The sequence below is a fragment of the Xylaria bambusicola genome (genome assembly GCF_022495145.1).
Source record: "Xylaria bambusicola strain CBS 139988 unplaced genomic scaffold F5B22scaffold_36, whole genome shotgun sequence".
Classification (NCBI taxonomy): domain Eukaryota; kingdom Fungi; phylum Ascomycota; class Sordariomycetes; order Xylariales; family Xylariaceae; genus Xylaria; species Xylaria bambusicola.
Window position 1 is genome coordinate 326,450 of NW_025953589.1, and position 15,470 is coordinate 341,919.

General features: G+C 48.9%; 5 protein-coding genes and 2 non-coding genes across 7 annotated transcripts; 3 read left to right on the plus strand and 4 right to left on the minus strand.

Annotated features, from left to right (window-relative positions):
* The first annotated feature begins 905 nt into the window (after positions 1-905).
* On the plus strand, positions 906-1,021 carry F5B22DRAFT_t140. Its single transcript has one exon. It is a non-coding gene; the product is annotated as a tRNA-Lys (tRNA).
* A 515-nt stretch (positions 1,022-1,536) lies between these two features.
* F5B22DRAFT_314506 (SGNH hydrolase-type esterase domain-containing protein) lies at positions 1,537-3,325 on the minus strand. The gene is made up of 3 exons (XM_047970646.1): positions 2,809-3,325; positions 2,209-2,744; positions 1,537-2,140 (listed from the first exon to the last, which is right to left on the minus strand). Exons 1-3 carry the CDS (start codon positions 2,992-2,994, stop codon positions 1,570-1,572), a joined length of 1,293 nt encoding a protein of 430 aa, XP_047828713.1. The 5' UTR covers positions 2,995-3,325; the 3' UTR covers positions 1,537-1,569.
* A 1,505-nt stretch (positions 3,326-4,830) lies between these two features.
* On the plus strand, positions 4,831-7,050 carry F5B22DRAFT_615911 (3-deoxy-7-phosphoheptulonate synthase). Its single transcript, XM_047975555.1, has 4 exons — positions 4,831-4,933; positions 5,136-5,353; positions 5,631-6,410; positions 6,502-7,050. Exons 2-4 carry the CDS (start codon positions 5,308-5,310, stop codon positions 6,813-6,815), a joined length of 1,140 nt encoding a protein of 379 aa, XP_047828714.1. The 5' UTR covers positions 4,831-4,933; positions 5,136-5,307; the 3' UTR covers positions 6,816-7,050.
* Positions 7,051-8,196, minus strand: F5B22DRAFT_615920 (uncharacterized protein). The gene is made up of 2 exons (XM_047975556.1): positions 7,885-8,196; positions 7,051-7,734 (listed from the first exon to the last, which is right to left on the minus strand). Exons 1-2 carry the CDS (start codon positions 7,949-7,951, stop codon positions 7,367-7,369), a joined length of 435 nt encoding a protein of 144 aa, XP_047828715.1. The 5' UTR covers positions 7,952-8,196; the 3' UTR covers positions 7,051-7,366.
* A 110-nt stretch (positions 8,197-8,306) lies between these two features.
* F5B22DRAFT_615922 (ribosomal subunit 39S-domain-containing protein) lies at positions 8,307-9,981 on the plus strand. The gene is made up of 2 exons (XM_047975557.1): positions 8,307-9,347; positions 9,455-9,981. Exons 1-2 carry the CDS (start codon positions 8,415-8,417, stop codon positions 9,782-9,784), a joined length of 1,263 nt encoding a protein of 420 aa, XP_047828716.1. The 5' UTR covers positions 8,307-8,414; the 3' UTR covers positions 9,785-9,981.
* A 427-nt stretch (positions 9,982-10,408) lies between these two features.
* On the minus strand, positions 10,409-11,913 carry F5B22DRAFT_648772 (Thioesterase/thiol ester dehydrase-isomerase; the record flags this gene model as incomplete). The annotated part of the gene is made up of 2 exons (XM_047979071.1): positions 10,409-11,483; positions 11,558-11,913. 2 exons carry the CDS (start codon positions 11,911-11,913, stop codon positions 10,409-10,411), a joined length of 1,431 nt encoding a protein of 476 aa, XP_047828717.1.
* A 1,004-nt stretch (positions 11,914-12,917) lies between these two features.
* Positions 12,918-13,006, minus strand: F5B22DRAFT_t141. Its single transcript has one exon. It is a non-coding gene; the product is annotated as a tRNA-Phe (tRNA).
* Positions 13,007-15,470: the final 2,464 nt, after the last annotated feature.

Consider the following 15,470-nt stretch of genomic DNA (forward strand, 5'->3'; position numbering starts at 1 on the left):
AATACACAATCATCAGGAGCAGTTGAGCAACTACAATATATAATTTCAGTATGAACAACAACACTCCCGCATTTCCACTGAAATAAATTAGATTCTACACATACTAGTAACGTTATACTTCAATAACGAGCAGTACTAAGAAGCAATTGAATTCTTCAAACAAGCAGTTTCAAGACCAACAAGAATACAACCTCAGAATCACCAGGTTTTGATATTTTCTCTACATAGCCTAGTACGATCCTGCCTCAAACAAGGACAAGTACCAGAAGCCAATGAGCAGCTGAAGCACATGCATTCGATATCAGATCGGAGACGTTAACCGAAGATGGCCCGCAGCGGCTGTTGTCGAAAGTTGGAATTGATCTGAAAGAGATGAAGCAGTGAACAATGGAGCTTCGAAATAGAGCAATCAGTCAACAAATCTTCCTCTATTAAGTGGTATAGAGTTCAGGGGGCTAGGTCGAAATGGAAAGGGATTCAAATATTTATAAACAGGGTTAAACGCAATGAATCGTTTCTGATGTTTTTGGGGCCACAATCGAAGACCTGTATAGCATACCAATTCATCGTCTAGCGTGTGAATAGATAGATAGCAATTATGGCAGGCGCATGTTGATAAGGACCTGCTTAATATAATAGACGATCTTGGAAGAGGTAATTTATCATATAATGACAATAACCCCTGAGCGCAGCAGGGAAACGCTTTGCTAGTGGCTGGTTGACGAAGCCTATGACCTGCCAAGTCATCCTTTACATCGTCACCATACAGTTAACAATGCGTTTCCAGTATTTCACCGACAACACTGACAAGTTATAGTAAAGAGAGGAGAGAAATGATTAATGTCTACCTTACTAGAAGCTTTGATAGCTATAGAAGGTAAAAAGACCCTTGCACGACACGTCTTGCCCTGGTAGCTCAATTGGTTAGAGCGTGGGACTTTTATAGGCATTTCGGGGGTCAAACCCGGAAATATGCCACATATACATCCCAAGGCTGCGGGTTCGACCCCCGCCTGGGGCGTTATATTCTTTATAACATCGTGAATTGGGTTATATCTTTTATAATTTTTTTCTTTCTTTAACTCCTGGTTTTAAAATTAAGAATCTTCTCTCCATATTACGTGGGGTCCTCTTCTCCATCTGTGTCAATTACTATATGGAATAAGGAGATAGGTGAAAAACTATATTCTCAGTATGCATTGAAAAGACTTTGAAAGTAGCTACCTAGGTGTCTCTCGCCGGTAGGTTAAATCTCAAAGGTCAGATACAATATCAAATGTCTCTTCAACCTCAGAATAGGTATGTATCATGAGACTAAATCTTGAAGAAGGGAAGATTCTCCTTCAAAGAGTTTACAGGATGGGTACTAGTTGTGTGGGTTGCAATGCACTTCAAGGATTCAAAAATACCTTATTATGACAGTATATTGTAAAAGTAGGGTTATGCGGCGGAGCTGCTGTAGGTTTGGAGCACCACTTTAGGATTTATATACTACTAATGTAGCACGTTTTGTGTTCGGCCTCATGCTTACTTATGCCGAACATGATCATTACACTCTTCCTCACATTCTCAAAACTGTGTAAAAATAGCGAGAGGAAACTGATCCGCAATAGCCTGATAACCCGCCACATTAGGATGTAAGTGATCACCCCCATCATATGCCGAGGCGAGATTTGCCGGCGTCGACGGGTTCGCGAGGAATTTAGCGAAATCGATCGAGGCGGCATAACTCCCGTCGCCGCCGGCCAAGATCCATTTATTCACCGTCTGTCGCGCCGCGTCGCGCGTCGGGTTGCTGTATGCCTGCCCGCTGCCCCCGAACGGCGTGATCGTCGCCCCGAACATCGTTATCCCTGCCGTCTTGGCCTCTGTCGATATCGTCTTGAAGGCGGACTGTAGACCGCTACTAATCCGCGACTGTGTGCCTGAGTCTGCGGACGCGCCGCCGATGTCGTTTACCCCCTCGAAGATTAGCCCGTATTTAACGCCTGCTGTTGAGAGTAGGTCGCGCTTGTAGCGTTGGAGCAGCGGTGGTCCGAGACCACCTGTTAGCACTGTGTTGCCGCCTGCTGCTTGGTTCACTACGGCGATGTGAGTGATATTCTCTTTCTGCATCCGCGCGAGAAGGAGATCGGGCCATCTGTGGACTAGGTTAGTTGGGGTTTCACTGAAATCATAAGGGAACGTGTTGTGGCTATCTTCACTAACCGGTTATTCTTGTTGTCTATGCTACCACGTCCATCTGTGATGCTATCGCCGAGGATCACCAAGGCTACGGTTGACTTGGGAGCCCAGGCCTCGACGGCCGTGAGGAAGTACCAGTGCGCTGTGCTTGCGCCGGTCACGGTGGAGGCGTTGACGTGGTTCCCTTGTTGCATCCATGACGTTGTACGGCTGCCGGGATGGCCTGTGATACTTGTGCCTGACTGGCCGGCTTGAGAGTAGAGGGTCACTGTGATCATTGACTGCGGTGCTATCTTCACGTCGATGGGGTCCGTATAAACTACCTGACCTCGAGGGATGTTCACCGAGCTCGAGCCATTGAAGGTGAGCGGCCTGAGAGTCGTGGTGTCGATGCCATTGACGCCTGCCTCTCCACCTGTGGGAAAAGCTAGGGATGCGGCTGTGATAGGCAACACACTTCCACCAAACGTGTTGGAGATCTGGATACGAATTCTCTCGGCTCCGATGGACATGTGCAGTGTTTGTCTAAGCGTGGCGTCCTTGAAAACGCCTGATCCCGTCTATACCTGACCGTAAGGCACTGAATTTGAAGCATATCAGCTCAGAGACGGTGGTTGTACTTACGAAGGGAGACGGAGGCAGGTTGTTCTGTTCAACCAGCTGTGGCATCGACGTCCACGTAGCGACCCAGTGAGAATCAGCATCTTGTCTCTTCTCTAACTTTGTGACATCTAGCGGGGACCCGACTACGCATGTCGTCGCCCATAGCACGGCGGATAGTAACGTGAATCTCATTTTCGCCAGCATCATTCGCGAATATCAGGATATAGTATGCTCCCTCCGGTGAGAGTACATTGGATGCCAAGACGACGAATTGCCCAAGTAAAAAGTGACATCGGCGTCGAATCGGGTATTTATTCTGTGCTCCTTGAAAACATTATGCTGTGTGTGGAGATTTCCCCAACGACGGAGAAATAGATTCCGTCGTATTGTTTGGAAGCACGACGACATTTAGCCGTGGTTAGCGTCTAGTATGAAGATTTGAGTTCTGTATATTATTGATTGGGTTTCTGAGACCGAATGTCGCTGTTGGCGATGAAGGTCATGGCCATTAAAGCTTACCTACCACGTATATATTAACGTACCTTCGTGGAAGAATACACTTGGCGATCTGTTTCAGATCTACTTCACTTGGGATACTACCTTGGCTAATTACCTCATGGCCGGAGCTTTATCTTCTAGTTAGAGGAGCCACTTATGATACAACTTCGATGAGTGTTGGCTGGTGGCAAGTTCATCTATCAGTGATCTTCTAATGGCGGGCGATGCCGAAGGAAAACGGGGAAGCTTGCAGTCTCGGGTTAGACAAACTACTGTAGCTACGACGTGGTCTTGGGTGTAAGGAAGTCTACCAGCATCGCAGCCGTGCACGTAAAGAGATTTTCATATGCATACCTTATACCTCATGGTATATAGTGGTTCATGTCAAGGCCAACCAACACCTACAGTAGATATGTTTGTTTCACTCTCATCTTCTCCGGCACCGCTTGCTCTCATGCCTGAGACAGGCCACAGTTTAATATAATCAAACCTCCACGTAGTTGGTGCCCGCTTGGCACATCGAAACTGAATGAAGCTTTGATTACCTCCTTATGTGGAGGGATAGATATAATGAATGGCTGACCCTACGTGCATCATCCTCTGGGAGGACAAGATGGAGAGACGTGCAGCGGGTAGGTTGTGCCATTGGACCGAGACGTGGAACGGCGGTGAGCCGGAAGACGCCGGGTCAGGCATACTGTCTGTAAGCCGGACGGCGTAGAAAAGAGTGCATATAACATATAACGGTACAGGAAGGTGTCAGATAAAGAGCATGCGGTTCAACACAGACCATGATAGATAGGTAGTTATTACATAAGTGGCTTTTTGTCATCCCATAGCACTGCGTCGTATCGATATTATGTGGAGATCTGTTGTCGAAGGCTGATATTACACAGTACAAGCTATTGCAGGCCGTTCATGTCTGCTGAGAATCATGTATTGTGTGATTGGACACGCTCTACCTATAACTTTCATGTTTCCTTCGTGTTCCTTCTGTTCCTTCTGTTCTGGAGCAGCGATGCTGTGGTTTTCCATTGGAATGCTTCTGCAGGGCTGGATATCCCTATCGATAGCAGATATAAGTGGTGCTGGTGCTATTCTAGGCCACTACCAGGGATCTACATAGCTAAATAGCGTGCAGATGCCCCTCTGTAACTCTCCCTACTACGTACCTAGGTACCTAGGTAGGTAGTCAGCTCCCCCCCCCCAGTGTGCCGAGCCCTTGTTATTGGTACACCACACAGCCTGGCGTGTTCCGGCGTCGGTCTTACGGATTACCTACCTCCTTAGTGAACTTGACCGACTTGGGCCAGACCATGTATATATATATATCTAGATATATGTAAAATAGACAATGGACTGGTGTACAGTTTAGTGTGCATGGTGGGTGCTAACATAGGTACCTACACACTACCTACTGCATGTTACCCTCGCCCCTGCCCCTCCCCCTTGACGTTTTCTTACCCCTCCAAGCTCCAAACCAGCGGCGCCGACTCGGAGCTACAGTCAGGTACCTCTGCTTGCTTAGGTACTTACACACATACCTATGTGACCTGCATTTTTTTCCATCATTTTTTTCCTCGATCGACTGACTCACATCTCAAAAGACATACTTAGTAGCTGAAGGAAACAATTCTGTGATACCATAGTAAGTATTGTTTGCTTACCTGGGTACTTTCTCTTCCCTTCTTTTTTCCTCTTCATCTGATTCGTTTCCATCCTCCCTACACATCCCTCGAGATCCCCACCGTCCTGAGCTGGTGCCAGCTATCCAGCTCGCAAACGAACAGCCCATCACAAGTCATCGTGACGAAGTATAGTTGATTATTTCATTTAACGTGGTATACCAGTTCGAACTTTGCGCCAGCTACCTGGTCTTGCTGCCCACCCATCCACCCACCCAATTCGCCCTCATCACCAGCTCGATTTGTTGTGACCATCGAGTCGTAAAAGACCAGTCATTTTTTTTTTTTTTTGTATACACTGCATCGTCCCAATTGGAACCCAACCATCGCCGCCAGCATGCCAGGAGTCGACATGGAGCCGCTCAAGGCCGATGACATGAGAGGTACGTAGCCTCTCGTCAAGCATGTGGCTTATTCTTTTGCTTTTGCGCTTGTGTATGTTTGTAAATGTGTGCAGTTGAGTCGTTGTTTGCGTATCCATATCATGACAACGCTGGTTTGCTCACAGATCATGGACCATAAACCATGAAATGGTTATATGTACCAATTGGATGTTACAGAGCTTTCTTTTTATTGCTGCTCTTCAGTCAAATACACACTCCGCGTCTTGCTGAAGTTGCTTTTGAACCCTCGCCATGCTAATATACGCCAATTCGTTAGTCCTGGGTCAGGATCCTCTGATCCCTCCTGCTCTCCTCATCTCCGAAATCCCCATGACCGATGCCTCGCTTCAGACCGTCGTCAAGGGTCGCCGTGAGGCTGTCTCTATCATCATGGGCCGCAGTGATAGGCTCTTAGTCATCGTTGGACCCTGCTCTATTCATGACCCGGCCACGGCACAAGAGTACGCCGGGCGTCTCAAGGCGCTATCGGAAACGCTGTCTGACGACCTATGTATCATTATGCGCGCCTACCTAGAGAAGCCCCGTACCACAGTCGGTTGGAAGGGTTTGATCAACGACCCCGACATTGACAACAGCTTCAAGATCAACAAGGGTCTCCGCCTGTCCCGGCAAATGTTCGGTGATCTTACCAACTCTGGCATCCCCATTGCGAGTGAGATGCTGGATACCATCTCCCCTCAGTTCCTCGCCGATTTCATCTCCGTTGGCGCCATCGGCGCCCGAACAACCGAATCTCAGCTGCACCGAGAGCTAGCGTCCGGTCTGTCTTTCCCCATCGGTTTCAAGAATGGTACCGATGGGAACCTAGGGGTCGCTATTGATGCCATCGGAGCCGCCGCTTCAAAACACCACTTCATGGGTGTCACCAAACAAGGACTGGCAGCTATTACTAGGACCGCGGGTAACGAGCACGGTTTCGTCATCTTAAGAGGTGGCACGAAAGGCCCCAACTACGACAAGGAGAACATTGCATTAGCCAAAGAGACCCTCATTAAGAAGGGCCAGAAGATGGCCATCATGGTTGATTGCTCACACGGTAAGTTTTGTCTTTCTGTCTCATCTTGTGACCGAACATCGGTGATTAGAGAAGCACCTTTTGCAACAATGAGTTAACCAGAAATCATTAGGAAACTCCAACAAAGACCACCGAAACCAGCCCAAGGTGGCCAAGGTCATTGGTGATCAGTTGAGAGAGGGTGAGAAGGCCATTGTTGGTGTCATGATTGAGTCCAACATCAACGAGGGCAACCAGAAGGTGCCTGCCGAGGGCCCTGCCGCCCTCAAAAAGGGAGTGAGCATCACCGACGCCTGTATCGACTGGGACAGCACCGTCGCGGTATTAGAAGATCTGGCCTCGGCCGTACGCGCCCGCCGTGAGAAGAACGGCGCAGCGAATATCAGCAATGAGAAGCCTACAACTACAAGGCTTGAGGAAGACTAAGAGAAGAAAAGAGGGAAAAGAAATCAAGAACAAGGTTTTATATGTAAAGGAAAAGGGGCAAATGGTAAATAATGGCATCAAGTATTCAACAGTGCAAAATGGCGGGTAGAAAGCTTGGTTGTATTTAGTGTTTCATTAGCAGGATATGGCAGGCTGGGCATGATGATGAGCGGTCATTATAAAAGTAAAATACCTTAGGGTAACCTCAATACATAACACATCAATCACATGGAAAACTGAAGTGTATGGCTGTTATTCGCTCTTTGTCGCGCGATCTGATATTGAGATGCTTGTCATGGCAGCATAAAACACGGAGTATATATACATACCGCATTAGTTTCTGAACACACGTCGTGGTAGAAGTGGCTATATGTGTATCTATCCACCATCTAAGCGTTCAAGAAGAGTGAAAACTCGGAACTCCGAACGCCAGCGACACAACAGATGATGAGATGCTTTCTGTTCCCATATACAAGTCCAATAACTCCCTAGAGATAATGAAACCTGTACCTACCTACATGGTCATTTCATCCCAAGCTTTGTTTTGTTCTTCAGCCCCGGACGGGGATATACGGGCCCCTATCACCACCACCTGATCCAGCAGTACCAGCAGCAGCAGCTCTCATCTTATTCCTCCTCCCCTCACGCACCTCGTTCACGCGCTTCACGCCGGCCCAGCCTAGAAGGCCGGCGGTGCCCAGTATGAAGCCCCAGACTATGATCTGGTCCTTTCGGCTGTCGCGCTGGATGCATGTTGATTGGACGTCGGTGTCGGAGATTTCTTTGCTGGGGGAGGTGCAGATTGGTAGGTTCTGCGAGAGACAGTATGCGTGTGTACATTGGGCGCAGGACGATTGAGGCCCGAGTTGGATTAGGGTGCTGTTTTTGAAACAGGTGCATTTGCAGAATATTGGGGCGGCTATACAGGAGGGTTAGCTAGACTTGTGACGGATGGGTTTGGAATGAAGACGGGAGCGTGGAGATGGATGATTATTGGGAAGCTCTCGAGCGAATTGATTAAAAAAGGAGGAGAAAGACTTCGGATTCGATGGGGATTGAATTGGCGTACAGGTTGCTATTGTTAGAGATATCAGAGCTCCGAAGACTAGGAGCAGGAGGAAGTTGAAGCGGAACATTGTAGGCGCATGGGTTTGGTGTTTAGTCTGACGGATCGCACGGGGTATATATGTGTCTGGTGGGAATCGGTCTGAGTTCGAGAATAACAGAGGGCCTCAGAGCTCGGGATCTTTGTATCTTGCGTGTGTTGAGATCTGGATGGATGAATACCCAGATCCCTATTTTGTTTGAGATGCTCAGTTGCGCATCGGAAGCTCGCCGGCGAAGGTAATGCCAAGTCCCCTTAAAGGTACATACGAAGTACCTACCTAGGTAGGTATGTAACTTAAGGTTATTTTCTTGGCAGCAACTTGACCAGGAAGGAGGGCTCCTGCCGGGACAGAATCGTGGCTGAAGCCCCAGATTTGCGCCACAATTGAACTTTGGTCTTATCAAAAAAAGTTGACCTTTCAATCTTCAACTTCACTGCTGGATGTTCCCCGCCGACAATATCCAATTCAACCACGCCCCAATTATCTAACAATGCGGCGGATACCGAGGTTGAGGAGGCCATCCGGCCTTGCGTCCTCCACCACCAACAACAGATCGTGGCCCACGCCTAGTCCTTCACACATCACACCGTATTCACAACGACCAGCCCCTTCGTTCTCATCCTCATCGCAAACCGGAACCCCTATCCTCGCCTCTCGAACAACACCAGCATCCTTCTCGTCACGCCTCAACCGATTCTACTCTACTCCCTCCGATAAGCCACAGAATGAGAATGCCCCCACAACAGATTCACGAGAGATCTTGCCACATGAGCCAGGGACAGAAGTACAACCCAAAATATCCACCCCCGATGAGATTGTCAACCAAGATGACTACGACCAAGGCTGGACAGATGCGCCAGGATCCGTGGGCCCGTACACAAGCCCCCCCGAACGCATCGAAGCCCCCCGCGTCGACGTGGTCGGAGACCCGACCTACGCCCCCGCCACGACTGCCGAGGGCCTCCAGACCGTCGGCAGTGTCCGGAACTACTGGAACCGTACCGAGAACTGGACCGCTGCCGGCGACTTCGTCGGTTTCAAACCTAAAGAGAAAGTCCTCGAGCCGGCGCTCATAGAAGCCGCTGTTCGCCGCGCCGTTATCGAGGCTCATGCGCTCCGCGAGGTCGGACGCGAAGATGATTTGGTGGGTGTATGGCCGACGACGGCGGTGTCGAAGAAGGATTTGCAGAGTCTCTTGGCGTGGGATGTGAAGACTGGTGAGGATGGGAGTGTCGTCCTGGGTGGCAGCGCGGAAGTTGTTGCCGAGGGGGTCAGATGGAAGGATGAGGAGGAGGGTTTTGTAGATGTAGACTCCGTGCTGGATGGTGATGAGTTGAGCGCTGATGAGGCTGCTGCTTTGAGCCAGACTTGGAATCCGAGTTGGAAGAGCATATCATTAGCTGATCCCAGGATTCGCTTCGCCGTATGTTTTTTCCCCTTCTATCCCTACCCCTTTGAACAACACCTCCTTCCCTAGTCTCGGTCATCCCGCACATAGCTTCCTTGGCTAACACTACAATAACAAATCAGATCACGAAGCGCATCTTCCAACTCACAGGCCACCGCGTCCCCGACCATCAACTCCCCAGCATCACCAGCGTGCAGACTCTTCTCCACTCGCTGAAGAAACCTCCTAAACCGGCGACGTTCACCCAGGAGCTGCAGACGCGCCACCCCGATCTGCTCACCTTGCCCAATGTCACGGTCGCGCCGAAACGCGTCACGCGCGGCGATAAAGAAATTGCCCTGGGACGATTCAAGCTTATGCAGGAAGAGTTCAAGAAGAGAGAACTTCCGGCCCTTGGACATGGATTTGTTAGGAAGGGCAAGGAGATTTCGAGACAGAGGGGTGGGCTGTGATTGTCATGATTAGAAACACATGTACTATAACGTGGCTTGGAACAATAACGCCGACTGTATGTGTGAGTGTGTATATGCCATATCTGACGTCGAGACAAGATGTCGTTGTACTTACTATATTCCTCATTGTCACGACATAAATACACATACAAAATGCATGTATACATACTTGAAGAAATGAATGCTCATATAACTTTGCTACCGCCCACTTCGCAGTGATTAGGAATATGTGAGTATTTCGAAGCAGGATCTATTATCTTCTACTCGTACGTTGAAAATTACTCTATCTTGTTATTCTAATAACGTATTCTCATGTGTTAAGTACTGCAATGCGTAAATAGGCATATATTCATTATATGCGTCTAATATATGTGTTCCATGTCCGCGAGGACATTTACTTCCCTCCCCCATCCTTCCTTCCTTCCTATGTCTATTCCAGCTACCTATCTATGTTCTTATCCAGATATGTGAAATCAAGATTGATGTTGGACTTTTCATTCCATGTACGGGCAACGGACGGCCACCCTGGGCTGCTCGACTTCAAAACAGCTAAGCTGTCTAGCGGCTTTGTGAATTCCTAGGCGTGTGTTGTAAGGAAGTTTAGTACCTGAATGATGTGATTTCCTACTCAGTCACATTGACATCCTCAACCCGTCTAAATCGCCGCCGCGAATCAACATCGAGATGATCCTCCCGATCCTGCGCATCGCCAGCTTGCACGCGCCGCCTAGCGTCAACGTACATCATGAACTCCTGATACGTATGCGGCAGCACCCGCACGTCCTTCGGCACGGCGAACGTGTAATTGAACTGTCCCGTAGGCCGCGCGAACCCGTGCTCGACGTCCCGCACCTTACTATCCACGCGCACGTGGATCCGCGTTAAGGGGGACGACGGATCGCGCTGCGCGGGCTCGTGCCCGTCTTCGCCGAGGAGAGGAGGGTCTGTGTAGACGATTGTCGCGGTCAAGTACAAGACGCTGCCGACTGGAACGGGATTCCGGAATGTGCATGGATCAGCGGATATAAATGTTGGCCGCGCGTGCGCGAACGAGGCGGCGCAGCAGAAGGCTAGTTCGAAGGTCTGCTTTAGGTGAAAACCGCCGAAGATCATGGTTTGGTGCCGGTTGCGGTATTGGGGCTGCATTATATTGGCAGTTGAGAGGACGGTTTTCGACATAGCGATTACGTTGCTCGGCTGCCGGAGGGAATTCGTCGGGTCGTGGTATGCGACCTGCCGGAGCCAGATCTTGTGGATTAGTGCTGATTCCGGGTCGTTGGGTTCTGTTTCGAGCAGTGATTTCTTCAACATCTCTTTCTTCGCGAGAGCTTTTGCCTCGCCGGTTTGATAGATATCCTTTTCCTCGGCGGTTTCGCAGATCAGCTTGGGGATGTTGGTCGGGCGCTTCGTCTCTGGGTCTAGTGCTACCATGGTGAAGGTGCATGTCAACAGGACGTCTTCGGGCTTGCTGGGCTCGCCCTCATCGCGAGCCCGCGCAACCTTGCAGGTTACCTCGACGCTGCTCCTGCCCGTCGCGTACGTCACTTGGCCGCTGTATTCGAGGTCGCATATCTCGGTGAGCGGGTGGGCGATCGTAATTCGGTCTAGCGCTGCCGTCACTGTCGTGACACCGGGCCCCGTGTGCTTGTAGACGACAACACCCGATAGTGCGTCCAAGTCCATGAAAAGCGATCCTAACCTGTGACACGAAAAATCCCTTATCAGCTACCCTGAATGGGCGAGGTTTCGTGCAAGATGGTTTCCTAGCTGTACCGTATATGCCCCGACGAGTTGATGTATGTATTACTGAGCGAAGGATCACGGCCTAGAGGCAGCACGACTCTGTGGTAGCTATCGCTCATCTTCTTGGGGCTCATGTCTCGCTCTACAGGCTTTTGGCTGCTTCCGCCTGGAGGTTTGCCCTCCTGTTGTTGCTTTAAAGCTTCAATCCAGGGCACTTGAGGGCGTGAATCAGTCAAGCCGCTGAACACGCCATCAGTCTGGCGCATGAATGTGCCATGGAAACTGCGCGCAGGTGTGCGATGGGATATGATGCGGAGACCAGATGGCGAGGAAGAAAAGGTGCCTGAAGACAGGAGTCGGCGCACGGGTGCGCTTCTGGAAGCCATGTCTTCTATGATTGCCGTCTGAGCCTGCACGATCTTTTCTCGACCTTGGTTCGCTCCTCGTTGTTGGTTGAACGAGTATATATAGAATAGGATGAGGTAAGACGAGACAGGGCACCAGCTGAAGTAACTAACAAGCGGATTTTCCCTTCAACTTCCGATCAATTTAAGCTCGTGAATAGATAGCTGTAGTGCCCAACGAGCTGGCTGAGGTGCCGAACTCTACACCGAGATTCCGCGATAGCCCGACGGACGACAGTGTGATGTCAGCTGGGAGCTGTGTTGGAACCAACCTCTCATCGCGGGGAATAATGCATTTAGAGGATGGACATGCATCAATGGGGGCGATGACGTATGACTAAACGTCGGAACAACACCGAAGGGCAATGTCAAAATCATGTAGTTATACAATTGCTCAACGAATACATTGCGTGATAGCTTCCAATTGGCTTCACCCTGAACTACTCCAACTTCAATCTTTTCCCTGGACTTATTGCTATGACGACTCATCTCAACGATGCCCACCTGGCTCGTTGATGTAGATAGATGAACTCGAAAATTTAATAGCCTTTGTTCGAAGATCTGCTTTAAGAGCTCTGTTCTTCCTGACATTTAGGTGACCGACCCTACCTGCACCTGTGACTTAATGCTTATTTATTTATCATGGCCCACCACCGATATGGCAATTAGCTCTCTCAAAGGCTATATGTATGTATATATATATATATATATATATACGCAGCGAGTCAAATTCAAAAGAAACATAGGTGAATTCACCAATCGAAATTTCGCAAGTATATATACGGATAGTACGCCCAGAGCTGCTTTTCTACTTTGAACCCTTTGTGACGAAATGTTGCGAAGGTCATGTGTGGTCGGTCGGCTTATATAGAATGAACATTACAACTTCGGTTCATGCTAGCGTAAGTAATACTTTACTGGCTGGCTGGAGGGCAAAACAATAATGAAGGAATTATAAAAGCAAAAGCAAAAACAAAAGCAGAAGATGCGGTGAATGTGGATCGAACACATGACCTTCAGATTAAGGATGAAGTGTTACTTCAGTCTGACGCTCTCCCAACTGAGCTATCCCCGCCAGGCAATTCTGAATTGTGATTCTATGATGGTAGGTTTCAACTTGAGGTTTATATTAGCCATATCGTAAGTCTCTTTGGCTGCATCCCTTGTATATCTACACAATATATCTCACTGGAAGCCGTGTTTCCTTATTTCCGAATTGGCAACAATAATTTCTTTCGATCGCTCTCTATCAATTTACTAAGGTAGTTAGTTCCAAGACTCTACATGCCTACCCACGGTTGGTGAAACAAGTATGCTGAGGTGGTATTGCGATACCTACTCGCTGCCCGGCCGGCCTGTTGGGCCTATGCGGTGATCATCTGTTACCTACTTCCGGGTTTCTCACTGTGAGTGGTTTGGGGTATTCACGCCAGGGTCGATCGATTTGCTTTACAGTATGTTCGCAGCTCGCGGAACATCTACCATTGGAGCGCCAATATGGCTTAGCATGGAGTTTGATGGAGGTTCCCAAAACAGAGAAAGAATCCGCCGAATAATCAGTTTCTTCCGGTCTTACATATACATACATACATTGTTTTTCTCCTATTCATACCGGCATCCTGGCGTACTGGCTTACACTTACAAGGGACTCGGTGTGCGGGCCGACTTGCTTTCGGAGGCGCGGCCCCGCCAGCGTCGTAAGCCTTTCGGTGCTACGAGTTACAAAGTCTGTCGATCTTAGACAAGTGACAGATTCATTAGTTTTTCCCGTCATCCTTCCTAGGTACTCCTTACACTCTATGCGAAGGGATAAGTTCACAGGAATCTCCGCCTCAACCAGCGCCGGCGAATTGTTCGCTGCAAGAAATAGAGACCACAGTTAATTCCATTCCCGAGGCTAGAGAACGAATTAGATGGCCCAAACGGTCGGGGTACGAGAGATATTAAATCGAGTCAGTGTTGTCGCTGACGCTAAAGCTGGAGGAATGGCGCTATCTTGATGTTGCAATTTCATTGAGGTGTGTTGCCATGGTACGCGAATCGCAGTCTTCGGGGACCCGCGGGCAAGTCAAGCCGATCAGCATCAAGGTCGCTGGTCGTAAATTGTACGCCCTGTCTATCACGTAGATCTATTCTCCAGCAGTTAGTTGCTGACCTGTCGAAGCGACGGCTTGTAAGGGATTTAGATAAGGACACTAGTGTAGGTGTGCAGCCAGTTCCATTTTGCCCGTTCAGGAATCGAGACCGGTGTGACCATCACCAAAACTAAATTTATCGCTAATTTACCGCAATAGGCCTGTTGCAAATCACCTCGAGCGTATGTGACTAAGACTGTCTTGGCTGTCGACATGAGGAGGGACGGAGGCTTAGGGTGTTGTTTGCTGGTGCTCACGTCCTACCGTAACTCTGAAGAGCTATTGTCATGTTCCCTATGTCTTATTGGAACGTTCGACCGGTAATACCTGTCTACCCCGAGCAGTTCCGGGTATATTTGATATGCTTTCGTAGCCCTTCGTCGTCGATGACACGATTTTCGATTCCTGGCTGACGTACGTACTCTAGTTGTACTGGTGCCGGCAGTTCACGCAGAAAGAATCCAGCGTGGTTTTAGCGCGCATAGCCCTGACAGTAGTGTTGGGATGACCCCCCACAGCAGAACGACAAGTCAACTCTGCCATATGACTTTGCAGAACCTGGATTGGGCAGTTGAAGAAATCCTGTATTGACCACGGTTTCAAGTTCTCCAATTTATACAATACCAGGTTTACTGTTAGCATAGCCTTAAGCATAGCTTTATTGGTCGAGTATCGACGGCATGAATACACGACACAAAATGTAAAGACTCTGTCAGTATTCCCTGTACATGAAACACGAACAGCTATATTAATCTAGATGATCGGTAACAAATGGCCAATCTGTATCGTGTAGCATGTTGAAATAGCTGTGCGACTTGAACTCGTTGGCTACCGGCTGCATCAGGAAACGAAATAGAAAATCGGGCTACATAGGGGCTTGAGCATTCCAACATTGACTTTATAGTATATTCAGACTATAGGTACTAGAGAAAGATAGCGAGTAGGAAACACTTTATATCCATGTTCGTAGATGATGTTTTAGTTTGCGGTTTGATTGGTGTATGACTGTCGACGTTCGTCAGCGCTTGTTTCACCAGCCCCAGGCATGAACTTGTCTGCTGATTGCAACATGATGACGAATACCGATCTACAACCCCAAGTTAATAACACCATTCCTTATTACTCTGCAATAGGTGGTAGCCGCAAGAGCCCGTTGATTGATCTGCCTATTTCCTCCTTTATAATTATAACCCATGTACTGAGGGCACTACTAGGGTCATCGCCCCAATGTCGAAGCAGAATCAGGGAATATCCTCATACGCTGCACCCCAGGATTCGTGTATGGAGCGCCTACACTATCCTGATGAATTCAATCTTGGTAAGAACGATATCAGGTGCAATGCACGGTAAGTAGGGTGGAAACGGTATCGTGGTACCAATCAGAAGTCACCGGACACTGTAATA